This window comes from Schistocerca piceifrons, chromosome 7, assembly GCF_021461385.2.
Source record: "Schistocerca piceifrons isolate TAMUIC-IGC-003096 chromosome 7, iqSchPice1.1, whole genome shotgun sequence".
NCBI lineage: Eukaryota > Metazoa > Arthropoda > Insecta > Orthoptera > Acrididae > Schistocerca > Schistocerca piceifrons.
The window spans coordinates 390,356,455-390,384,142 of NC_060144.1; the positions used below are offsets into that span (position 1 = coordinate 390,356,455).

Consider the following 27,688-nt stretch of genomic DNA (forward strand, 5'->3'; position numbering starts at 1 on the left):
TCCCAGGTGGGGAGAGATCCCACGAAACTCTTGCCGTGTGCGAGAGGGAATTAGGTTGCTATAACGAAAGACGAGTATGAATTGTCGTGAAGGGCAACAAAACGGTGCGTAGAAAATCGTCAACTTACTTCTGTTTTGTAAGGGTGCCGCATACCACAACATAAGATGTCCTACTATGAAAAGGAGTGGTACCACAGACTACCTCTTCTGGTTGTTGGGCCTTATGGAGTTCGACAATGAGGTTGGTAACCCACTGTTGTCAGGGCTGTCTCCAGACGTCTTTACCCCCCCCCCTCCCCTGCCTAATCGTGGACCGAAGTAGAACTGTCGTCAATGATAAGTTCCGCTTCGTACTAAGCCCCGGTGGCCAGCGAAGATCTGTCTGCAGACGCTCTGGACAGCGGTAGGATATCAATCTGACCCTCGTCAATAGCCCATCAACCAGGATTGATAGTTTGGGGTGCCATTTCTTTTCGTAGCATGACCTCTTTGGTTGCAATTCGCGGCACCCTTACAGTACAGGGGTATGGTTGTTGTTGTTGTGGTCTTCAGTCCTAAGACTGGTTTGATGCAGCTCTCCATGCTACTCTATCCTGTGTAAGCTTCTTCATCTCCCAGTACCTACTGCAATCTACATCCTTCTGAATCTGCTTAGTGTATTCATCTCTTGGTCTCCCTCTACGATTTTTACCCTCCACGCTGCCCTCCAATACTAAATTGGTGATCCCTTGATGCCTCAGAACATGTCCTACCAACCGATCCCGTCTTCTGGTCAAGTTGTGCCACAAACTTCTCTTCTCCCCAATCCTGTTCAATACTTCCTCATTAGTTATGTGATCTACCCATCTAATCTTCAGCATTCTTCTGTAGCACCACATTTCGAATGCTTCTATTCTCTTCTTGTCCAAACTATTTATTGTCCATGTTTCACTTCCATACGTGGCTACACTCCATACAAATACTTTCAGAAACGACTTCCTGACACTTAAATCTATACTCGATGTTAACAAATTTCCCTTCTTCAGAAACGCTTTCCTTGCCATTGCCAGTCTACATTTTACATCCTCTCTACTTCGACCATCATCAGCTATTTTGCTCCCCAAATAGCAAAACTCCTTTACTACTTTAAGTGTCTCATTTCCTAATCTAATTCCCTCAGCATCACCCGACTTAATTCGACTACATTCCGTTATCCTCGTTTTGCTTTTGTTTATGTTCATCTTATATCCTCCTTTCAAGACACTGTCCATTCCATTTAACTGCTCTTCCAAGTCCTTTGCTGTCTCTGACAGAATTACAATGTCATCGGCGAACCTCAAAGTTTTTATTCCTTCTCCATGGATCTTAATACCCACTCCGAATTTTTCTTTTGTTTCCTTTACTGCTTTCTCAATATACAGATTGAACAACATCGGGGAGAGGCTACAAACCTGTCTTACTCCCTTCCCAACCACTGCTTCCCTTTCATGTCCCTTGACTCTTATAACTGCCATCTGGTTTCTGTACAAATTGTAAATAGCCTTTCGCTCCCTGTATTTTACCCCTGCCACCTTTAGAATTTGAAAGAGAGTATTCCAGTTAACATTGTCAAAAGCTTTCTCTAAGTCTACAAATGCTAGAAACGTAGGTTTACCTTTCCTTAACCTTTCTTCTAAGATAAGTCGTAAGGTCAGTATTGTCTCACGTGTTCCAGTGTTTCTACGGAATCCAAACTGATCTTCCCCGAGGTTGGCTTCTACTAGTTTTTCCATTCGTATGTAAAGAATTCGTGTTAGTATTTTGCAGCTGTGACCTTTTAAACTGGTAGTTCGGTAATTTTCACATCTGTCAACACCTGATTTCTTTGCGTTTGGAATTATTATATTCATCTTGAAGTCTGAGGGTATTTCGCCTGTTTCATACATCTTGCTCACCAGATGGTAGAGGTTTGTCAGGACTGGCTTCCCCCATGAACCATGGACCTTGCCGTTGGTGGGGAGGCTTGCGTGCCTCAGCGATACAGATAGCCGTACCGTAGGTGCAACCACAATGGAGGCGTATCTGTTGAGAGGCCAGACAAACGTGTGGTTCCTGAAGAGGGGCAGCAGCCTTTTCAGTAGTTGCAAGGGCAACAGTCTGGATGATTGACTGATCTGGCCTTGTAACAATAACCAAAACGGCCTTGCTGTGCTGGTACTGCGAACGGCTGAAAGCAAGGGGAAACTACAGCCGTAATTTTTCCCGAGGGCATGCAGCTTTACTGTATGATTAAATGATGATGGCGTCCTCTTGGGTAAAATATTCCGGAGGCAAAATAGTCCCCCATTCGGATCTCCGGGCGGGGACTACTCAGAAGGATGTCGTTATCAGGAGAAAGAAAACTGGCGTTCTACGGATCGGAGCGTGGAATGTCAGATCCCTTAATCGGGCAGGTAGGTTAGAAAATTTAAAAAGGGAAATGGATAGGTTGAAGTTAGATATAGTAGGAATTAGTGAAGTTCGGTGGCAGGAGGAACAAGACTTCTGGTCAGGTGACTACAGGGTTATAAACACAAAATCAAATAGGGGTAATGCAGGAATAGGTTTAATAATGAATAGGAAAATAGGAATGCGGGTAAGCTACTACAAACAGCATAGTGAACGCATTATTGTGGCCAAGATAGATACGAAGCCCACACCTACTACAGTAGTACAAGTTTATATGCCAACTAGCTCTGCAGATGACGAAGAAATTGAAGAAATGTATGATGAAATAAAATAAATTATTCAGATAGTGAAGGGAGACGAAAATTTAATAGTCATGGGTGACTGGGATTCGAGTGCAGGAAAAGGGAGAGAAGGAAACATAGTAGGTGAATATGGATTGGGGGGAAGAAATGAAAGAGGAAGCCGCCTGGTCGAATTTTGCACAGAGCACAACATAATCATAGCTAACACTTGGTTTAAGAATCATGAAAGAAGGTTGTATACATGGAAGAACCATGGAGATACTAAAAGGTATCGGATAGATTATATAATGGTAAGACAGAGGTTTAGGAACCAGGTTTTAAATTGTAAGACATTTCCAGGGGCAGATGTGGACTCTGACCACAATCTATTGGTTATGACCTGTAGATTAAAACTGAAGAAACTGCAAAAAGGTGGGAATTTAAGGAGATGGGACCTGGACAAACTGAAAGAACCAGAGGTTGTACAGAGTTTCAGGGAGAGCATAAGGGAGCAATTGACAGGAATGGGGGAAAGAAATACGGTAGAAGAAGAATGGGTAGCTTTGAGGGGTGAAGTAGTGAAGGCAGCAGAGGATCAAGTAGGTAAAAAGACGAGGGCTGGTAGAAATCCTTGGGTAACAGAAGAAATATTGAATTTAATTGATGAAAGGAGAAAATATAAAAATGCAGTAAATGAAGCAGGCAAAAAGGAATACAAACGTCTCAAAAATGAGATCGATAGGAAGTGCAAAATGGCTAAGCAGGGATGGCTAGAGGACAAATGTAAGGATGTAGAGGCTTATCTCACTAGGGATAAGATAGATACTGCCTACAGGAAAATTGAAGAGACCTTTGGAGATAAGAGAACGACTTGTATGAATATCAAGAGCTCAGATGGAAACTCAGTTCTAAGCAAAGAAGGGAAAGCAGAAAGGTGGAAGGAGTATATAGAGGGTCTATACAAGGGCGATGTGCTTGAGGACAATATTATGGAAATGGAAGAGGATGTAGATGAAGATGAAATGGGAGATACGATACTGCGTGAAGAGTTTGACAGAGCACTGGAAGATCTGAGTCGAAACAAGGCCCCCGGAGTAGACAACATTCCATTGGAACTACTGACGGCCTTGGGAGAGCCAGGGGTATGGTAAGTCGACGATATTCTATGCCCGTTCCCTCTGTATAGATAATGAGATAATCATCTTTAATGCAGCCGTACATTATCCAGGTGTATGTTTACCTTCTCCTTGTTTGCTTTTGGTTTCAATTTATTTTTATTTTCAGTGACCCTGCTCCTTCTGGAAGCCCAGTGACGTGGGAGAAGTACAGTTCTGAAGCCTCCAATTACCTGCACATGCGGCTGGAGTTTGAGACCAACCAAGATCTTCTCCATGACCGCACTGAGTTGTGGAAACAGATATTGCCTGTTTAAAGAAGGACGTTGCATGTCGTCTCAGAGACTCAGTTCGTTTCAAATCAATGTGAACTTAAATAAAACATCATTTTCCTTCTAAATAGTTGTATCATTCATTTCTCAGTCATTTACCAGCATACACTTCCTGATGGAATATGTAAATTAGCAGTTTACGAAACACAGTATGGATTGGCCATGAAAAGTCACATTAACACAAGGAATTCTACGCACTACAATGGAGCGTCTATGTTGGCAAAACTTCGTGAATTGTGCTTGGATACACCTTTCCAACATAAAGTTGTGTATTCGACTCGAAAATCCAATACCTATGGCTCCCGAAATGCATCTGACTGGTTATTGAAACATTTATCATTACCAGTGCGAAAAGTGTAGTCATTTATAGGCAGAATGATGTGTTTAATTAATTTATTATTAGTTTTCACGAAGTAAGGAAATTCTCCTTTTGGTGTGGTCAAACAGATATATTTTGCTTGTAATAAGACTGTGCTCGTTTCTTTAGACTTGAGAACGTATGCTTTTCAGCTATCGGAATCGAGTTTGGTGGCTTCTGAGAGAATATGCTTCGTTACGAAGTAAACCTGACCATGTGCCAAATACAATATGTCTCTCTTATACTTTTCAGATATTAAAGGTACGTATTTGAAGAATGATGATTGTAACTTTGAAATAATAACAGTACAAATAGAATGACCATACTTCGATTTGACGTTCTTTTGCACGTAGTACACTTGCCTAACAATGCTTACGTTCATCCAGTCTCGATTAAGAGCTATGTTTGTTTACATTCAAACTGAAGTAAGCTATGGTTCTTTGGATATCCACAGTAATTGAACTGGTAATTACTGATCAAAGAATCCTGTTAAATTGTATTCTACTATCAATATATTCTTGAAGAGTGTGGGGTGGTGAGTGGTGAAGTCGAAGTTGTCCAGTGCAAACACTCATGATAGCAAACAACGTCTTTATTAGCTTCGGAACATATCGCTTTGCAGTTTGGAGCGGCAAACACTCCACCCTCATTGACCCTGGTCGACACTTCCTTATGGGGATTGGCGTCTTCGCGAAATAGCGTGTCAGCGCTCAGCAGTGCTGACGAAAATGGCGCAATCCCTGTACATAGCTACCAGGCCACGGCCGAAACGTCAGTGCTGGAGATAAGCAGGTTTCTAGGTGTCGTAAAGGAATGTAAGGCTCTGCTTGGATAACGTTTCCAAAGCTTTTTCTAGCCAAAATTTTTAGAAGTTCCTTGCATGCCGTGCGTTTCTTTCGTGGATACAAGGGCAAAAAATAGTTGCTGTTCATGTACAGACAATTCAGATATTAATTTATTTTACGACTAATATCAAATAGTAAAAATAATACATAACTTTATTGCTGTGGTTGCAGCGTCAGTTGGTAACAGTATGTTGAAACATACACAGATACCGCAGATTTACAAATCAATCAGTCTTCAATGCAATAAATATCCAGTAGATCACGATGCTGGCCACTATGAAAGTCTGTAAATGTTATTCAACAGGCAAACACACAAAATGAGATCAGTGTATTAATTTTCTAACTTAAGTACACCCACCGCTGTAGCTCCAGAGAGGGGATACTTCCAGCTCATTGGCAGAGGCGTAATCTTTTGTGGCAGCGCCCTCGTGCCGCAGTAACGGTTGTAGGAAACGCGGTTGCGTACCTAGCGTCGCCCATATTTGAAAGTGTGGCCGACTGGATAGCGGACGATTCCTCACCCCTTCCCGCCCAACTTGGACGGTACGGAGCGGGACCTATGGCGTCGATAGTGATGAGAATGGTTGCTTGGCTGGGGTCAGAGCAGACAAACCCGTATCCCGACATCGCGTCTTGGAAGCCCCAGGGAAACTGCCTCGGAAAACCAGGCGCAGGACGCATCCGATGACACAGCTAGGGGCGAGGAGGGTGCTTCAGGGGGTGCCGGCGACTAGCCTGCGGTGACGGCGTCGATGTCCATCAGAGCGCCGACCTGCGGCGCTGGCGGCAACGGCGTCGCAAGTGGGCAGACAGAGAGTTCATCGGTGAGATGGCCCTGAGTGCAGGCAACCTCCCGGTAAACTGGGAAGGAGGCTGTGTTGCGGGGGTCGGATGTGGCTGTGACATGGCGGGCAGACGTCGTGCAGTGAAGGAATCTGAAACAGTTGAATCTACGTCAGCATCATTGAATTTATGGAGTCGTAGCTGATTTTGGTGGCGCTGATGCGTGCCTGTGCTTCTGCGAGTAGCACACTGCGCTCTGCCAGATGATCTGAGAACAACGCCGGATTCCCAAAAATGTGGTTTTTTTGTACACCCGATACGGAAATCTGATGTCCAGCTGAAACTTGTTGGTGAATCTGAAACTCGAGCACAGCAGTAAGGATTAAGCAAATGCAACAAGGTCCAATGGCGTCTCCGATGCAAACGTTCCGCCGGTGAAATGTCAGGGGCAGGTAAGGTGTCTTATGATCTCAGAAACATCAGTAAGGCATCTTCACATTCATGTGAAGCTTGGAGTTTTGATATTTACGTACTGTTGGCTTCGCTGTTAGACTGTGCCGAGAATGGTGTTGTGCTGAAATGCTGTGTTCCATTGTGTTTGCAAAATCTTGCAAATTCCTTGGGAGAAAAAAGGAGGTCCATTGGATGTGGGAAGCCTTCGAGGGAAAACACAGAACCCAGCGCCTGACAGCGCTGGCGGCATACGTCAGCTGCATTGGGACAACGAACAGGCATTTACTGTAGACATCGACAATAATGGAACCAATGTGTTTGTCAAAAGGGGCCAGCAAAGTCTGCGTGGAGGCGTTGCCATGAAATATCAGGATGTGGCCAGGACAAAAATTCCTGGCGCTGTGAGGACTGATTGCCCGTGCAAGAGCAACATTGTGCTTGTTTGAAACAAGCCACGTACAATGTTTTTGCGTCAGCTGCTTAGTGCGTACTCTTTCCCAGTGAGCTCTATGTGGAATACTTCACACTTGCTGTTGCAACGAGGCGGGATTAACACTCATGTATGTGTAGTGTATGGAGTAGAACGACATCATTCACAACAGATATACTGTTGTCGTGCAAAAGTATCTTCACATTAAGGGATCGGGAATACATTTCTGAGAGCGCGGCAAACCTTTGCGAATGTAACAGTTTAGCAATTTTAGTGATTAATCATGCTCCATGACGTGTGCGATCCGCCGTGAATCAACAGGAAAAGAATCAATTGTCTGGAATCAGAATAATCGAAATTTAAACAAGAAGCTTCCGATGCGTCAAACGCTGCTCCTGTGCCTACAGGTAAACGAGAAAATGTGTCGCCATTTGCGTTTGCGCCGGCGGGTGATACAGAATTTCATACTGGTAGATTGGCAAAAACTGCTACCAACGTTGAAGCTTTCGAGACGTATGGTCGGGAACTTGTTTCGACGAATGAAACAGTGCAGTCAAAGGCTTACGGCCCGTGACCAGGAAAAAATTCGGCCATACAGGTAATGATGAAATTTAGTGACACCATACATTATACCCAGGACTTCCTTCTCCAGCTGACTATATAATTAGTCCGTGGACTGTTCACAGTTTTGGAAGCAGATGCGTTCTGTTTTGCCAATTTTTTGGGATAATACCGCCCCGATGCCATGGGACGCGGCACTGACTGCAAGCACAAGTGGTTTGAGCAGATCGTAGTGCGTAGGGCAAGGTTGACGAAGTAATGCATGTTTCAGTCTTTTGTCCAATAGAACGGAAGATTTTTAGGTCTCAGGTGGTTCAGAGACACGGCAAAATGCGCAGCATTAGGAATGATCTTTGTGTAGTAAATCAGTTTTCCAAAACCAGCTTCCAGTTCACGTAAATTCGTAGAAGATGGGAACTGCTGAATTTCTTGCGGATGTTACGTCGAAGTACGAGCACCTTTACTGTCGATGATATGTCGTAAGCATTGAATCGTTGAGTTGAAAAAAGAACATTTCTGCAAATTTCGTTTGAGGCCAGTTTCAGTTAAAATTTAAAGACAGTCCAAATTTTTAAGGTGTCATTTCGGTGTTTCTCCAGAGACAGTTATGTCGTCAAGATAACTAAAGAAGAACGCACCTTGGACGGTACTTTTTCGAAAAATTTTGAAACAATGCAGGTGGTGAAGCACTTCCGAAACGTAGCCGTTGATATTAAAAAAAGCGACATGAATATTCACTACAAAAATTTTCCTTGTCCCTTCCTCCAATGGTAACTGAAGACAGTATACTGCAAGATCAATTTGGGAATGGAACTATCCTCCTCGATAAGCAATCCTAAATTTTCTCTACATGTGGAAGCCGCTAATAATTAATGACTGTGAATTAACCTTACGGTTGCAATCCACACAAAGACGAATCTTCGCATTTGAATTATGAATGACGAATAAGGGTAATGCCCACTGACTTTCTGAAATAGGTTTTAAGACACCAACGGATTCAAGTATCTGAATTTCTGTAGTCACGTCGTCACGTAATGCATGCGGCACAGGGCTGCACGGCAAAATTTTGGGTTGATTATTAGCTTTCGGCATAATGTGAACATGACATCGCTTGCACATCCTACATTACCGTCGAAAAAATGTTGATACTTATCACAGAGTTGTTAAAGTGCTCCACAGGAAACGTTTGTGTTAATGGTATGCACATTGTCCTGTATGTCTAATCCGAAAACATCAAACGCACCCATGCCGAAAATAGGCTCGTGTGTGAATTGAGTGCAGTGAAAGAGACTTTATTGGTGGTGTGTTTATATTTTGCTGCTACAATGGAAATTTGCGGTAAGGACTATGGGACCAAACTGCTGAGGTCATCGGTCCCTAGGCTTACGCACAACTAAATCTAACTTAAGCTAACTTACGCTAAGGACAACACACCACCTCCGACGGGGTTTTGCAGGTAAGCGGCGCGTTCTAAGCACTGAAATGCTGTTGCCATTACAGGCACTGAGAGGCAGGCTTGAAGTCTGCAAGTTGGTTGGCCAACTTTTTCATATGTACCTAGGTTAAGCAACGTCACAGAAGCAGCGATATCTAATTGAAAAGGCACTGACTGATTAAAAATCTGCAACGTAATCGAGAGTTTACGATGTGACCTCCAAATTGGTCTGTTTTGTGTTGCGGAGAACTGTTTCTTGTTTCCACCAGCGCACTAGAGCGTTTTCATGAATTTCGGGATTGAGAGAGCCTTTTTGAAGTGTGTAATATTCCCGTTAAATGTGTGTGTGTACGCTTTCTGTCTTCGCGTCTCTGATTTCTGAGTAAAATATAAATAGGAAATTACATTGATTTCCATTCATTTCTGATTTGCATTGTTCCCTCATGAAACAGAGGAGGAATTTATAGTCTTTAACAGGCAAACCTGTTTTGTATGTTCCATGCTATGACAATAATTGCATTCAGCGTGTCTGCAGAAGCAATTCTTCCAGTCATGTGTGACACAGCATTTCACACATGACTTCGCATTGCGCAGTACTGGGACAGTGCCATTAGAAAAGTTATGCCGGCGCGGCAAACGCTGTATGCAGTGTGCCCGGCCCTGTTTATGCGGTGCTGACTTCCGAGTGCTACGACCGGGGCTGTGGCTACGGCACGGGCTGTTTGTTTCAAGCGACGCGATGAAAGTGCCTAATTAGTTTTTGTTTTATGGTAGTGTGTAATTATATTTACTGATATTTTGTTCAAATGGTTCAAATGGCTCTGAGCACTATGGGACTGAACTTCTGAGGTCATCAGTCCCGTAGAACTTAGAACCACTTAAACCTAACTAGCCTAAGAACATCACACACATCCATGCCCTAGGCAGGACTCGAACCTGCGACCGTAGCAGTCGCACGGTTTCAGACTGAAGCGCCTAGAACCGCTCGGCCACCACGGCCGGCTGGTATTTTGTCTGGTTGATAACGTGAAGTTGAACTCGTGATTAGAGAAACAATTAAGATCATATCTAAGTTCGTAAGTAATCTCTTAACTCTCGAAAAGCAATCAGCAATACAAAATTTAGTCTAAAATGCAACATTAAATTGTCTACTGCGACGCTTATGGCGAAAGTACAATCTGTTCTTTTAAATTTGAGGAAACAGTCCTGTTAGCAATAACAGAAGCAAACTGACTGTGAGAAAAATATGAAATACTACTCTTTACCAGAAATGCTCTGTCTGAAATGTATGTCACTGTTGAAATGTGAATTGTATGACACGTTAATTATAAATGGCCTGCCGGTTTGCGCAATGAATAAATGCTGTGCTACTGCTATCTCCAAATTACTGCAGTGCAATGTATGCTTTAAACTACAGAGACATCCACAAAACTTCAGCGCTAATAAATCTCATTATTGCAATGATCATTGTCAATTAAAATTCTTTTGCGGAGACACTAGGGAAAGCAAAACTACATACGTGAAACTTCAAATAATGAGACAAATGCTGATAAGCGGAAAAAACTGACAACCGAATAAGTTTCATTGCAATGTCGGCAAATAGTACCGTCCAGATTTGTCATGGGACTTAAAATCTGAGGTCATCAGTCCCCTAGACTTAGAACTACTTAAACCTAACTAACCTAAGGATATCACACACATCCATACCCGAGGCAGGATTCAAACCTGCGACTGTAGCAGCAGCGTGGTTCCGGACTGAAGCGCCTAGAACCGCCTTGATTAGGGAAGGGAAAAAAAAGCATTGCAATGTTGTAGTGTAAATGTTTGAGTAAATGTGTATGTTGTCTGCTGATTAGCAGACTGCATAAAAAGGATCATATCTCTCTCTCTCCATTCAACATTTGTAAAATGTCATTCGCATATTTCGATTACTTCATATCTGTCCACCAAATTCTGCAAACCCTACTAGCATAAGCTGTCATACAAATATTCTTTACACTCATAACTGTAGTTCATTAATCACTGTAATCTGTGCTCTCACATATTTCTACAAAATTCTGTAATCCCTTCTAGCATATGCTGTCATACTAGCAAAGGAATGTAGTCATAAACAATAAGAAAATATATCTCAGCAATAAGAATGCGATGCAACGAAAGTAGTAGTGCCAAATGCAGTGTATATAACATAACACATTATAAACAAAGTGGAGGGAAGTTTACCTTAACTAATGATCATCATACATCAGTGCAATTTAGTATAATACCAGCAATTCACTAAGAAGAAATAAGTGTAAACAACATATCTATCACATGTAAGGCCTATATTCTGAAGTAAGAAAACAGAACATTATTGTAAAATGTCAGTCTTCAGTGAGGCAAAACAAACAGCAGATAAAAATGAAAAATGTTTAACGTAGCAAGTGTAGAAAAATTAAAGATACTTAACTGAAAAAGTAGCACATCTGACAATACGCAGATAAATGTGAAGAAAAAAATTCTATTGAAACTGAAAATATAGTGTTAATAAACATCATCAGAAGAAAATCACTTAACCAACCGTGAGTTACTGACGAAGACTGCGGTGGTGGAATGATATTTGCTGCGAAGAAGGGTTAAATGAATCAAAGCATATATCAAGTTTTCAAGTGTTCTAATGACATATCTCTCACAGGTGAAAAAAAATCTCATTCTACTAAATTGTGATAAAACAACCCTTCTCTTTATGCACTCCGTGTGCATACCAAAAGGATTCATTCCAGATGTGGAAGGGGTCCTTCCGGATGCCATGAAGGGTACAGGGCACCCATATGCAGGTGGTCGCTCATGTCGGCACCAATTATTTGTGTCGCTATGGATCCGAAGAAATCCTCTCTGGCTTCCAGCAGCTACTTGATTTGGTGAAGACTGCCAGACTCGCTAGCGGTATGAAAGCAGAGTTCACCATCTGCAGCATCGTCGACAGGGCTGACTGCAGACATTTGATACAGAGCCGAGTGGAGGGTCTGAATCAGAGGCTGAGACGGTTCTGCGACCGTGTGGGCTGCAGATTCCTCGACTTGCGCCATAGGGTGGTGGGGTTTCGGGTTCCGCTGGATAGGTCAGGAGTCCACTACACGCAACAAGCTGCTACACGGGTAGCAGGGGTTGTGTGGCGTGGGCTGGGCGGTTTTATAGGTTAGATGGCCTTGGGCAAGTACAGAAAGGGCAACAGCCTCAACGGGTGCAGGGCAAAGTCAGGACATGCGGGGACCAAGCAGCAATCGGTATTGTAACTGTAAACTGTCGAAGCTGCGTTGGTAAAGTACCAGAACTTCAAGCGCTGATAGAAAGCACCGAAGCCGAAATCGTTATAGGTACAGAAAGCCGGTTGAAGCCAGAGATAAATTCTGCCGAAATTTTTACAAAGGTACAGACGGTGTTTAGAAAGGATAGATTGCATGAAACCGGTGGTGGAGTGTTCGTCGCTGTTAGTAGTAGTTTATCCTGTAGTGAAATAGAAGTGGATAGTTCCTGTGAATTATTATGGGTGGAGGTTACACTCAACAACCGAGCTAGGTTAATAATTGGCTCCTTTTACCGACCTCCCGACTCAGCAGCATTAGTGGCAGAACAACTGAGAGAAACTTTGGAATACATTTCACATAAATTTTCTCAGCATGTTATAGTCTTAGGTGGAGATTTCAATTTACCAGATATAGACTGGGACACTCAGATGTTTAGGACGGGTGGTAGGGACAGAGCATCGAGTGACATTATACTGAGTGCACTATCCGAAAACTACCTCGAGCAATTAAACAGAGAACCGACTCGTGGAGATAACATCTTGGACCTACTGATAACAAACAGACCCGAACTTTTCGACTCTGTATGTACAGAACAGGGAATCAATGATCATAGGCCGTTGCAGCATCCCTGTTTTTCCATAAACACTCAACATTGTCAGTGTCGGAACAGAAATTTTCGTTTTGATCTGTTGGGTAGTCTGAAATCTGCCTTCTATTACTCTTGCTAAACAGGTAAACCTTCCTCCCTTTTTTTATATTCCTACTAACTTCCATATTCAGGGATGCTGCAACGGCCTGTTATTGCTGAAGACCACAACAACAACAGGCCGTTGCAGCATCCCTGAATATGGAAGTTAGTAGGAATATAAAAAAAAGGGAGGAAGGTTTATCTGTTTAGCAAGAGTAATTGAAGGCAGATTTCAGACTACCTAACAGATCAAAACGAAAATTTCTGTTCCGACACTGACAATGTTGAGTGTTTATGGAAAAAGTTCAAGGCAATCGTAAAATGCGTTTTAGACAGGTACGTGCCGAGTAAAACTGTGAGGGACGGGAAAAACCCACCGTGGTACAGCAACAAAGTTAGGAAACTACTGCGAAAGCAAAGAGAGCTTCACTCTAAGTTTAAACGCAGCCAAAACCTCTCAGACAAACAGAAGCTAAACGATGTCAAAGTTAGCGTAAGGAGGGCTATGCGTGAAGCGTTCAGTGAATTCGAAAGTAAAATTCTATGTACCGACTTGACAGAAAATCCTAGGAAGTTCTGGTCTTACGTTAAATCAGTAAGTGGCTCGAAACAGCATATCCAGACACTCCGGGATGATGATGGCGTTGGAACAGAGGATGACACGCGTAAAGCTGAAATATTAAACACCTTTTTCCAAAGCTGTTTCACAGAGGAAGACCGCACTGCAGTTCCTTCTCTAAATCCTCGTACAAACGAAAAAATGGCTGACATCGAAATAAGTGTCCAAGGAATAGAAAAGCAACTGGAATCACTCAACAGAGGAAAGTCCACTGGACCTGACGGGATACCAATTCGGTTCTACACAGAGTTCGCGAAAGAACTTGCCCCCCTTCTAACAGCCGTGTACCGCAAGTCTCTAGAGGAACGGAAGGTTCCAAATGATTGGGAAAGAGCACAGGTAGTCCCAGTCTTCAAGAAGGGTCGTCGAGCAGATGCGCAAAACGATAGACCTGACGGGATACCAATTCGGTTCTACACAGAGTTCGCGAAAGAACTTGCCCCCCTTCTAACAGCCGTGTACCGCAAGTCTCTAGAGGAACGGAAGGTTCCAAATGATTGGGAAAGAGCACAGGTAGTCCCAGTCTTCAAGAAGGGTCGTCGAGCAGATGCGCAAAACGATAGACCTATATCTCTGACGTCGATCTGTTGTAGAATTTTAGAACATGTTTTTTGCTCGAGTATCATGTGGTTTTTGGAAACCCAGAATCTACTATGTAGGAATCAACATGGATTCCGGAAACAGCGATCGTGTGAGACCCAACTCGCTTTATTTGTTCATGAGACCCAGAAAATATTAGATACAGGCTCCCAGGTAGATGCTATTTTTCTTGACTTCCGGAAGGCGTTCGATACAGTTCCGCACTGTCGCCTGATAAAGTAAGAGCCTACGGAATATCAGACCAGGTGTGTGGCTGGATTGAAGAGTTTTTAGCAAACAGAACACAGCATGTTGTTATCAACGGAGAGACGTCTACAGACGTTAAAGTAACCTCTGGCGTGCCACAGGGGAGTGTTATGGGACCATTGCTTTTCACAATATATATAAATGACCTAGTAGATAGTGTCGGAAGTCCCATGCGGCTTTTCGCGGATGATGCTGTAGTATACAGAGAAGTTGCAGCATTAGAAAATTGTAGCGAAATGCAGGAAGATCTGCAGCGGATAGGCACTTGGTGCAGGGAGTGGCAACTGACCCTTAACATAGACAAATGTAATGTATTGCGAATACATAGGAAGAAGGATCCTTTATTGTATGATTATATGATAGCGGAACAAACACTGGTAGCAGTTACTTCTGTAAAATATCTGGGAGTGTGCGTGCGGAACGATTTGAAGTGGAATGATCATATAAAATTAATTGTTGGTAAGGCGGGTACCAGGTTGAGTTTCATTGGGAGAGTCCTTAGAAAATGTAGTCCATCAGCAAAGGAGGTGGCTTACAAAACACTCGTTCGACCTATACTTGAGTATTGCTCATCAGTGTGGGATCCGTACCAGATCGGGTTGACGAAGGAGATAGAGAAGATCCAAAGAAGAGCGGCGCGTTTCGTCACAGGGTTATTTGGTAACCGTGATAGCGTTACGGAGATGTTTAACAAACTCAGGTGGCAGACTCTGCAAGAGAGGCGCTCTGCATCGCGGTGTAGCTTGCTCGCCAGGTTTCGAGAGGGTGCGTTTCTGGATGAGGTATCGAATATATTGCTTCCCCCTACTTATACCTCCCGAGGAGATCACGAATGTAAAATTAGAAAGATTAGAGCGCGCACGGAGGCTTTCAGACAGTCGTTCTTCCCGCGAACCATACGCGACTGGAACAGGAAAGGGAGGTAATGACAGTGGCACACCGTTGGGTGGCTTGCGGACTATAAATGTAGATGTAGATGTAGATTAATCCACTTAACCGAAGTAACTCCATGTATATCTTATCAGAAAAGAACCAGTCCTTACATAATCCCGAACACTTCACTTACCCCCAAAGCAATCTATAAAATCCTCATAAACACCATGATTTCACCCTCATGCTATAGTCCTCATAAGACAATAATCATCTCAAATTTTCGTAGCATCATCATTATAAGCATCATCATCATGTTAAAAAGCACTATAATCATTCACCTGCAAAAGTCGTATAATGTCATCATCATCCTCGTTCAATTAATTATCTGAAAATAAAAACAAATTTACATTATACTTCAACACAAAAAGGGCTAAAATCCACTAAAGCTCGTCATCAACGTAATCAGAAACCTACTTAAGATTAATTCTTTCTTGTTTAACGTGCAGAAACGTGGTGCAAATTACTCGTTTTCTTATATCCTTATACATGACTTTTATCTGTTAATTTTGTATTATAGTGCTGCATAGGAAAAACTAAGCTCCATGACTTGTTAAAAATGTACGTTAATCTGCAACAGTAAAGATATATCATGTGAGTGTAAGAAATAATATAAAAGAAAGAGGTTGTTTTATTATTGACAATCATTTCGGACACGCAGTCAGAGTGTGTAGAGAATCCAGGTAGTTGATGATTAGGCAGAAAATGCAGGTGAATTCTCGTTGCGCTAGTGTCGAATTTTCATTTTTTATTTATTATTTTGTGAGAATTATTATTTCAAAATGAATACTGAGGAGGCAAAGGCAAAATCAGAGACACAGGACGTCATCAGAGATCAAGGTATGGAACCTTCAATAAGTCAGGTGGCTCGGCTCAGGGCCAATGGGATAGCTTTACTCAATAGCTTGACAGAGAACAGAAGAAGTTTCTCCGTTTTTTGGTAAGATGTGTTAGCGTTCTTGGAGGGTCTCAGCTCATCAGCTGGCATAGGAAGTTGCTCAGATAGTTATTGCACATTGTTACGTTGCGTTTTCCTGTGTTAGAATACATTTTGTGAGTGGAGCGAAGTTATTAGTGCATAGTACTGAAGCACTGAGCAGCTTAGACAGGGAGTAGAGTAGAGGTACAGGAAAGAAAGTAGTGCGTGATGTTTTCGTGAATAGTTGGAAGTGGTTCTACGAGATATGATAGACCAGTTGATGAATTTGCAAACATAAATAGAAAGTTGAATGTAAGCACATATGAATTATCACTGAACGGGTAGGTGGAAAATGTGATTTTGAAAGAAGCCAAGCAGCGAGGTTTTTTGGGGGGTAGGCATGTTGAGAATGCTGTGCACTGGGACACCTAAAGAAATTCATGCTGCAGTGCGACTAGTACTGGTGTACTAAAAGTGCGCCATGTCCATGGGATTAAGGGATTGGAGGCATATGTTCACTTTTGACTTCAAGTGTTTTAGTTGATCTCTGATGACGTCCTGTGTCTCTGATTTTTCCTTTGCCTCCTCAGTTTTCATTTTAAAATAATAATTATCACAAAATAATAAATAAAAAACGAAAATTCGACACTAGCGCAACGAGAATTCACCAGCATTTTCTGGCTAATCATGAACTACCTGGACTCTCTACACTCTCTGACTGCTGTCCAAAATGATTACAATGGAAACGAACTACCGCTACTGATTCAGAAAAAGAGGCCAAACGCCAAAGCAAATTACACTGGATGCAATGAACTGGCACTAGCCAATCATCCCTAACACTCCCTTTAAATTGGGATGAATTTACTGGTTCCTCTTGTTTTACAGACGTAACGTTCGAATAATCATGACCCCTGTCCTTCAACCCCATTACTGCCACCACATAAGAGCAATAAAGAAAATGTTCTCGCTCACCCCAAACGGTTAAATAGAGGGCTACTACTTGGATGAGACGCTTTGGAAGTAACACACCCTCTGCTGTAGGCAGTGGCGACGTCTGCACCCTCGAAACCACGCTGAAGGGTGTGACTGATGAATGGTGGGATTGACGTGGCCCAGTACAAACGTTGTTGACAACGAACAATGTCTCTATTAGCTAAGTGAGGCAAACACGCTTCTCCTCGGTGCTTTGGCCTGCGGTGTCGTAGGGACGGTAGCTTCCTCCTGGATTACTGTGTCGGGGTCCAAAAATGACACAAGCCCCAGGAGGGCCGGCAGCCTACTAGGCCACGGCCCTGACTTCAGTGGCGCCTGCTTGCCTCAGCGATTGCAGTGGCCCCTTTGGAAGAGCCCCTCTTGCCCAAGCGCGTTCTCTGCAGCAGGACATGGACACTTCTTTGTTTGAGATTCAACCTGCTGTTCCTGGGCAACAGTCAGATGGTGGCTGGCACCTAGTCACTTTTGGAACTCACTGCTGGCGCCAGAAGGCGACAGCGGCAGGCTAGCGGCGCTGGGGCATTAAGCCCCATCAGGAACTTAGGCAGGTGCAGCATAAACTCGAAGCCAGGGCTGCAGCTGGTGATGATCCATCGTCCCACAGCTCGGGGCAGCCCCATCATTATGGTGGTGATGCAAAACTCGACGATGATATGGAGAAGAGACTGGCTGACAAGTCAATGATGTATCTGGCCTGCCACAGTATACAGCACTATTTATAGCTCCCGCTGGGACATTTGTTTTCCTAAAACTCACAGCTTCTGACATCGTTCATAACAGAAAATAGCTCTGGTATGATGACATCACTTCCCCGATCATAACGACTATTGCTGTGCAATCCTGTTTCCTGCTTCAGTCAGCGGCATTCACAATGAAACCCACTTGCCTCTCTGCTTATATTGTCTGTACATTCTTTCACGTTGCCACATGGGTGGCTTCAAGTGCGTAACAGCTAATGCAATACTTCTTGTGGCTTACTTACTAATTCTTATTACATTTCGCTTAAAACTAGACTTTGGCGTTAGTCTCCATGAAAGCGACTGATTTAAAAACACGGTACGTGTAAGGAGCGTGTCAGAACTCTCCATAACATTGAAAACAATATAGTCAACGCTAATCTTTGCATTTTGGAAGCACTCAGATATCGATGGTAACAATCTGAGGGCGAAACATGTGAGTGCGATTCTAAGCATTGTTATGAGACGAGGTCTGTCTGTGAGAGTGGAAGTAGTAGTAGTGTCGGTCGAGAGCTCGGAGACAGAGGACGTGTCAAGCTGCCCTCACATCGGCGATGGCAGATTTTGTCACACTCAAGGCCTGATTTCATTTATATGGCCGGGAAATATTTAGATTGCTTAACTACGCTTGAAGATGGAATTCAAGATAAAATTCACAAGCATAGCGCAATAGCAATTGCAGGGTTTAGGCTTGTGATTATTAGTCCAAGTTTGCAATAATACCATGTTTTGCTTGTCAGTTAAAGAAGCATCCTTATCCCCCAAATAATAATAATTATTCTCCACATCTGTTTAACATATAAGTGTTGTGGTTATTTAATGTCAATATAACCTTGAAATTGAATTACTTTGGTAATCTGACACTCAGCCATTATTGATACCTGTGTCATTGTCTATTATTGGTTATGGGTTATGATGATTCTGAAGTTTTAAAAAGACTTAATTTATGAAATACCTTCTCCCAAGTTATTTATTAGTTAACAGGACCCAGACAAACTCCTTTTTATTAAATTCATTCTTAGTAACAACAAGCTTTAGCCGCTGCTGCTGCATGCTGCTTTGAATTGCTGTAAACCAAATGGAAAAAGGCAGTAATCCAAAGAGATGAGTGCACAACGTAGGACCAAAACAGAGACACTGACACACCACAACGTGTCATGTACGCTAATCTAGGAAATTCCGATGCACAATCCAGATTCTGTATCTTGTTCAAAAACGCAGTCAGACAGCTTATCCAAATGTTAGTTTTAAATTTTTCATGTAACGATCTTTTGAGGGCTTAAATGACATTGAAACTGACACTGATACAAAACACACACAGTGTTATGCATGTTAGATTCCGTTTGCTTAACGAGTCCATTTTCACAGACGAACATAGGCAATAATTGTTATAGTTACATTACATATTAGTTGCACATACACCATCAAAGTATCATCCATCCCAAGTTCCTAATCCCCAAGTAATTGAAATACTAGAATACTCTTCTTTTACAAACTGACGTTGCACTTGCAACTACTGTCCCCGCGAACATGGCGTGTGACCACTAGCGCAGGTGCACTGTTGTCGTTATAGGCAAGACAATGCTTCCTCATAGATAAGGCACACTCGGCTGCGAAAGTTAAAGAAGCCAGGACAATAACGAAACGTTATGACATCAAAGTTAGCCGTACTCCTTACATCCCTCCAGCCAGTGGCGGATTTACATATAGGCCCACTAGGCACGGTGATAGGGGCGGCAGCTTAATGGAGGGCGGAATTTTTTGCTCTGTACTCATTTTAATCTTGTACGTTTTAAAATAACTGCGCTTACAAACGACAAAAATTTTTAATATTGTTAAACGACTTGCTAATTTAAATAAGCATTAAGAACGAAATTCGTCAATACAAGCTTGGAAATATACGTAGTTTACTTGGTGACTGAAAGGAAATTTAACAATGGGTTTCTGTGTGGTACCATCTTTATGATTGTTCAGAATATTTTGAAGTAAGCTGTCAGGACGGCAATCAACAATACAATGTTTGAAACGTTATTATTCTGAGAATGTTGTCGGCTTCTATTTTACCATACCATATGCTCCCCGTGAAAATACCGGGACACCTGAAAAGCTGTGATAAACTAATCAGCACTTTCGTAAATACTGTGACATCTAAAACGTGGCTCTACTTAACTTTCTTGTAGAAATTACGGGGAAGTGTCAAGTCAACCCTCCATTACTGTAATTAATGTGAAAGCTTTGTGGTCTTCAGTATCTGAGCTTTGATTTAAAGACACCCGTTTACCGAAACTTGTCGACACTGGGAATCTTTTCCATTTTTAAACACGCGAAAAGAACATAAGTAGAATATCTATTGATGAGCGAAATACACTTCACAACAGTTTATAAATTTTATTTATTTAGTTAGTTACTTTTTTGGCGAAAAAAGAAGACAAAAACAACTTTTGTTTGCCACATTTATTGTGCTGAAGCCTGCACGATATCGAAGTTCCCACTCTGTGCAATCGAATAATACGTGGCATTGCATATTTTATATTAAACTTCTTAACTAAGCTTTTATTCTTCGAGGAAAGGTTACATTTATTTTATGTTGGAACAAAAGGTGCATTTGCGTGTAGACATAATAGCAGTGTTCTCACAAATGACAACGCACCACGTCAACTGGCAACAAGACTACATAAACTTTGTAGTCTATCTTCTCTGTCCAGAGAAACCTCTAAAATGTTATAAGTGGGATAAGAGTCAATCCAGCACACCTCACTGTAAGAAACTGCAAAAATTATTTGTTTATTAAATTGGAAAGACAGTGTCAAGAACATACAATGTAAGCTATCTCGGCCGGTATTGTCATCACTTAAAACTTCCGGGCTGATAGACCGTGGTCGAAGTATAAAAGTCACCCCTGACGTTTCGTTTCGACTGCGGGAGACGAAACGTCAGGGGAGAGTTTGATACTTCGACCACGGCCTATCAGCCCAGAAGTTTTAAGTGAAGAGTGTCAAGAACCTTCAGAACATATTTACGTCCCAGCTAAAATTCCGGTGACACGGGAACGCGGGAAATAGAAGCCACGAAAGGGACTGTCCAGTTTTCTTTACGAAACGAATTCAAGCCGGCAGGTGTGGTTCTACTGTTCACTGACAACAGAGAAACAGGCGACTATGAAATTAAATTGTTCTTGATTGTCGTTCTTTCATAGCACAATTAAATCGAGGAGGCCTAATCCGAGTTGGTCAGTTCATCGCTCCGTGTTTAAAGGAAAAATCTTTGTGGTCTTGTGCGGTGTTTAAAGTAAAAAGTTTTGTGTTCATGTGCGGTGCAGTACGATTGTAACTGGATACAGTCTTTTTTTCCCTTTTATAAATTTTTTCTTTTGTTTTGACTGTTAGTTGACAATTTTGTAATTGCCTTAACATGAATAACAGTGAAAAAAGCAAACGTGCAAAATTAAGTGGGGTGGCATTTCGGAAATTATCGAAGGAAAGGCGAGAACGAGAAGTCAATGTTCTAAAAACGTTTAGCAGAGTAGATAAATTTTTCGCAACAAATGTTGCTGGTTCGACTTCGAGTTCAAGTAGTACGGGTGAAATTTCTGGCATTGCAGCTGTTGTAAAAGATGTAAATACAGACGAAACAAAAGTTAAAAATGAAGAAAAGTAAATTGTTCCTGATTTCGAGTTTCACGAAAATCTAAGTGTTGAGCCAGACATTACAAAAAGAAATAACCTCGTTAGTGATGATCCTGCAGAATGTTGTGTCAATGGATCAACAATCAACGTTCTCTTACAACGTGACATTAATCAAAATTCTAACGGTGATTTTTCTAATTCAAGAAGATCAATAGACGATAAAACCAGCTATTTGAACAAAAATGTTTTTTACCGTAAACTTTTAAATGGTGAATCTGCTTTGCGTGTAGCACTGGTGCTGTTTTATTTTGTGCACCAAGTAAATTGTTCGGAGATAAGGCCGCGATTGCTACTAATGGTACTGCAGATTGGAAAAATATTTCTAATATTTTATCTTATCATGAGAATGCACTAGAACACAAAAATTCTGATTTATCACTCTTAACAAGAAAAAATTCCCTTGGAACAATAGATAATCATTTCGAGTCTTATGGTGAGACAGAACAAATGTACTGGCGCAGTGTCTTGAAAAGGGTGTTTGTAGTAGTGAAGAAGTTAACAAGTCGTGGACACGTTGAAACATTCCATTCATTACGTAATGGTCAGTTTATGATGTCTCTTGAAATTATAGCCGAGTTTGATCCTTTTCTCGCAGAGCACATTGAACAATATGTAAATCCAGGGCAGGGACATACAAGTTATCTTTGTTCAACCTTCTGTGATGAAATAGTAGAGCTTCTTTCTGAACGAATAAAAAGAATTATCATAAGTGAAATAAAACAGGTCAAAAATTTCTCTATACTAGTAGATTCTACTGCGGACATTTCAAATATTGATAAATTATTTTTCATATTAAGATATGCGAACGAGAATGGTGAACGTGTTGAAAGTTTCCTTCTGTTTTTACCAAACTCGGGACACAAGTTCACAAACTTAGCTGTGGCCGTACTAAAAGTCCTGTCTACAAATTCCATTGATATTACTGACTGTAGAGGCCAGTCATATGACAACTCAAGCAATATGTCAGGAACCTACACTGGTTTGCAGGCACGCATTAAGGAACGAAATCCGAAAGCTCATTATGTACCTTATGCGGCACATTCTTCGCACTTAGTCGGCACTAGTGCTCCGATCTGTCGTCAGGAAGCATGTTCATTTTTCAATGTATAATTTTTTTCTCTGCTTCTCTGCTGCTAAAATTCTTTTTTTCATGAAACCAGGAAGCAAAATGGTAAAACGTTTATCAAAAACACGTTGGCCAGCAAGAGAGTCTACATGAAAACTGGGAGGGCGTTATCAATGCCCTCACACATATTGCCAATAATACGTTTGAAAAACCACTTGTGCGAAATGAGGCTTCAGCTTTATTGAATCAAGTCAGAGGACTAGAAACACTATTCATGATGACAGTTTGGAAGGACATATTTCAGAGATTTAATAGTGCAAATCTGAAATTGCAAAGTGTAAATATTGATACTAGAATAGAGCATGCATTATATGAATCACTTGTAGGACCTTTGCATCTATTCGTGGCCTGTTCGACTATTATGAAAATAAATCAGTGGAGATTGTGACTAATATAGACTATGAATGCACCTATCAAAGATTACGAAAACGCAAACGTCATGATGAAGAAGAAGCGGACTCTGAAGAAGTTTTTCTCATTGGAAGCGAAAAATTTAGGGTCGAAAAATTTCTTCCAGTACTTGTCAACTTGTACGCCGAATTAGTGAGGAGGAAGGAACGGCATAAAACGGTTGGACTCCTTCACAGTTTTCAGTAACCTCGAACACAGTTCACCAGACGATATTGCTGAATATGAAGCAATTGTCATATGACACAGATTTAGAGCCTTCCTTCCGTATTGAATGTGTACATTTCTCGGAACTTATAAATATATTGAGATAAGTGATATACCAGTCTGAATGTGTAAATTTTTACGAAAAGAGAGGTTTCAGTCCATGTTTCCGATTGTTGACATTGATCTCAGTTTATTTCTATGTATGGCAGTTACAAATTGTTCAGTAGAACGCTCGTTTTCGTTTCTTAGAAGACTAAAATCGTACCTACATTCTACTTCGTCTGGGAAGAGGTTGAACGGCTTGTCCATTCTTCACATCGAAACGGACCTCCCAACTGATAACCGTCTGAACTACGAAGATATGATCATCAAAGCAAGACGCAAACTTTGCTGACTGGTGAGTTTGTTTTTTTATTCATATAAGTTTTAATAATGTAAGATTATAATGTGATTTTTTTTATAACTTAGAGCACATTCATTGGATTTACAAACTACGTATTACCTGTTTATTTTACAACTGCCGGTGGCAGAACGCGGAACTAAACCTCGTTTACGTGCAGACGCGACCGAAGGCGTCCGACAATACTAAACAATACCCGAATGACCCAGGCCGCTCGGCGCTGTACAGTCGAAATTATTAGATCGTTAAACGACAGTTTTATTTTAATTTTGAACGCATCTCTGTAAAAGTACGTATTAATTACTAACGTATGACATGATCGCTTCAATTTTTAGATCGTAACAAACTTTTTATTTTCATTTGCAACGGATTCGTGTAAAATAACATATTAAAAGTGAATGTATAACAAAAATGCGTTGTCTCCTACACGCTCTGCTGAATTTTTAGGCTATAAAAGAAATAATGAACCGTGGACCTTGGCGTTAGTGGGGAGGCTTGCGTGCCTCACAGATACAGATAGCCGTTCCTTAGGTGTAACAACAGCAGAGGGGTATCTGTTGAGAGGCCAGACAAACATGTGGTTCCTGAAGAGGGGCAGCAGCCTTTTCAGTAGCTGCAGGGGCAACAGTCTGGATAATTGACTGATCTGGCCTTGTAACACTAACCAAAACGGCCTTGCTGTGCTGGTACTGCGAACGGCTGAAAGCAAGGGGAAACTACAGCCGTAAATTTTCCATGAGCATGCACCTTTAAAGTATGATTAAATGATGATTGCGTCCTCTTGGGTAAAATATTCCGGAGGTAAAATAGTCCCCCATTCGGATGTCCGGGTGGGGACTTGTGAGGAACACGTCGTAATAAGGAGAAACAAAACTGGCGTTCTGCGGATCGAAGTGTGGAATGTCAGATCCCTTGATCGGGCAGGTAGGTTAGAAAATTTCAAAAAGGGAAATGGATAGATTAAAGATAGATATAGTGGAAATTAGTGATGTTCGCTGGCAGGAGGAACGAGACTCCTGTCAAGTGAATACAGGGCTATAAATACAAAATCAAATAGGGGTAAAGCAGGAATAGGTTTAATAATGAATAAAAAAAATAGGAATGCTGGTAAGCGGCTACGAACAGCATAGTGAACACATTATTCTGGCCAAGATAGACACGAAGCCCACACGTACCACAGTAGTACAAGTAGCTCCGCAGATGACTACGAGATTGACGAAATGTATGATGAGATAAAAGAAATTATTCAGATAGTGAAGGGTGACAAAAATTTAATAGCCGTGGGTGACTGGAATTCGATAGCAGGAAAGGGAAGAGAAGAAAATGTTGTAGGCGAATGTGGAATGGGGGTAAAGAATGAAAGAAGAAACCGCCTGGCAGAGCAATCATAGCTAACACTTCGTTTAAGAAACATGAAAGAAAGTTATACATGTGGAAGAGGCGTGGAGACACTGTAAGGTTTCAGATAGATCATATAATGGTAAGACAGATATTTAGGAACCAGGTTTTAAATTGTAAGACATTTCCAGGGTCAGATGTGGATTATGACCACAATCAGTTGGGTATGAACCGTAGATTAAAACTGTAGAAACTGCAAAAATGCAGGAATTTAAGGAGATGGAACCTGGATAAACTGACTAAACCAGAAGTTGTACAGAGTTTCAGAGAGAGCATTAGCGAAGGATTGACAAGAACGGGGGAACGAGATACAGTAGAAGAAGAAAGGGTAGCTTTGAGAGATGAAATAATGAAGGCAGCAGATGATCAAGTAGGTAAAAAGACGAGGGCTAGTAGAAATCTTTGGGTAACAGAAGAGATACTGAATTTAATTGTTGAAAGGAGAAAATTTAAAACGCAATAAATGAAACAGGCAAAAAGAAATTCAAAAGTCTCGAATATGAGATTGACATGAAGAACAAAATGGCTAAGCAGGGATGGCTAGAGGACAATTGTAAGGATGTAGAGGCATGTGTCTCTAGGGGTACGATAGATACTGCCTGCAGAAAAATTAAAGAGACCTTTGGAGAAAAGAGAACCCATGTATGAATATAAAGTTTTCGGACTGAAAACCAGTTATAAGCAAAAAACTGAAGGCAGAACGGTGGAAGGAGTATACAGCGGGTCTATGCATGGGTGATGTACTTGAGGGCAATATTACAGAGTTGAAAAAGGATGTAGATGAAGATGAAATGGGAAATATGATACTGCGTGACGAGTTTGACACAGCACTCAAAGACGTAGGTCGAAACTAGGCCCCGGGAGTAGAAAACATTCCATTAGAACTACTGATAGCTTGTCACAGCCAGCCATGACAAAACTTTACCATCTGATGAGAAGCTGTACAAGACAGGCGAAATATCCTCAGAATTCAAGAAGAATATAATAATTCCAATCCTAAAGAAATCAGGTATTGACAAATGTGAAAATTACCGAACTATCAGTGTAATTTGACACGGCTGCAAAATACTAACACGAATTCTTTACAGACGAATGGAAAAACTGATAGAAGCCGACTTCGGGGAAGAGCAGTTTGGATTCCCTAAAAATGTTGGAACACGTGAAGCAATACTGACCATACGACTTATCTTAGAAGATAGATTAAGAAAAGACAAACCTACGTTTCTAGCTTTTGTAGACTTAGAGGAAGCTTTTGACAATGTTGAAAGGGATATTCTCTTTTAAATTCCGAAGGTGGCAGGTATAAAATACAATTTGTACAGAAACCAGATGGCAGTTGTAAGAGTCGAGGGGCACGAAAGGGAAGCAGTGATTGGGAAGGGACTGAGACAGGATTGTAGCCTATCCCCGATGTTATTCAATCTGTATATTGAACAAGCAGTAAAGGATAAGAAATAAAAATTCGGAGTAGGAATACAAATCCATGGAAAAGAAATAAAAACTTTGAGGTTCGCCGATGATATTGTAATTCTGTCTGAGACAGCGAAGAATCTGGAAGAGCAGTTGAACGGAATGGACAGTGTCTTGAAAGGACGATACAAGATGAACATCAACAAAAGCAAAACGAGGATAATGGAACGTAGTGGAATTAAATCAGGTGATCCTGAGGGTATTGGATTCAGAAATGAGACACTTAAAGTAGTGAACGGTTTTTGCTATTTGGAGAGCAAAATAACCGATGATGGTCGAAGTAGAGGGGATATAAAATGTAGACTGGCTATGGGAAGGAAGGCGTTTCTGAAGAAGAGAAATTTGTTAACCTCATGTATAGATTTAAGTGTCAGGAAGTCGTTTCTGTATGTATTTGTATGTATGGATGTGAAACATGGATGATAAATAGTTTAGACAAGAAGAGAATAGAAGCTTTCGAAATGCTGAAGATTAGATGGGTAAATAACAGAACTAATGTGGAGGTACCGAAGATTTGGGAGAAGAGGAATCTGTGGCACAGCTTGACTAGAAGAAGGGATTGGTTGGTAGGAGACTTTCTGAGGCATCAAAGGATCACCAATTTAGTACTGGAGGTAGCGTGGAGGGCAAATATGGCAGAGGGAGACGAAGAGATGAATACACTAAGCAGATTCAGATGATTGTAAGTTGCAGTAGGTACTTGGACATGAAGAAGCTTGCACAGGATAGAGTAGCATAGAGAGCTGCATCAGAGAAGTCTTTGGACTGAAGACCACAACAACAACAACAAAAGAAAAGTTATTTTCCTTGTGTTCGTCTCTGTTGTCTTTCGACAGAAGAATGTGCTAACACAATGCAGTTTTAACTTTGTTTTATCAGCGGCCGTACACCAAGTACAGTTCAGGAACCATATTACATTTTAATTGAGTACGATTAGACCACTGACACGTCTCCTTCAGAACAACTTTTAGCAGAGTT

The 27,688-nt window shown here is 41.6% G+C and overlaps 2 protein-coding genes across 2 annotated transcripts in view; both read left to right on the forward strand.

The window, feature by feature from the left end:
• LOC124805331 (venom carboxylesterase-6-like) overlaps window positions 1–4,174 on the forward strand; it is a 140,096-nt gene extending 135,922 nt beyond the window's left edge. Inside the window, exon 10 of the mRNA XM_047265852.1 lies at window positions 3,972–4,174. Coding sequence (XP_047121808.1) covers window positions 3,972–4,119 — 148 coding nt within the window. The 3' untranslated portion in view covers window positions 4,120–4,174. The remainder of the gene's footprint in view (window positions 1–3,971) is intronic.
• Window positions 4,175–6,089: 1,915 nt separating this feature from the next.
• Window positions 6,090–27,688, forward strand: part of LOC124805728 (juvenile hormone esterase-like) — a 94,545-nt gene continuing 72,946 nt past the window's right edge. Inside the window, exon 1 of the mRNA XM_047266299.1 lies at window positions 6,090–6,161. Within this exon, the coding sequence (XP_047122255.1) occupies window positions 6,090–6,161 (72 nt within the window). The remainder of the gene's footprint in view (window positions 6,162–27,688) is intronic.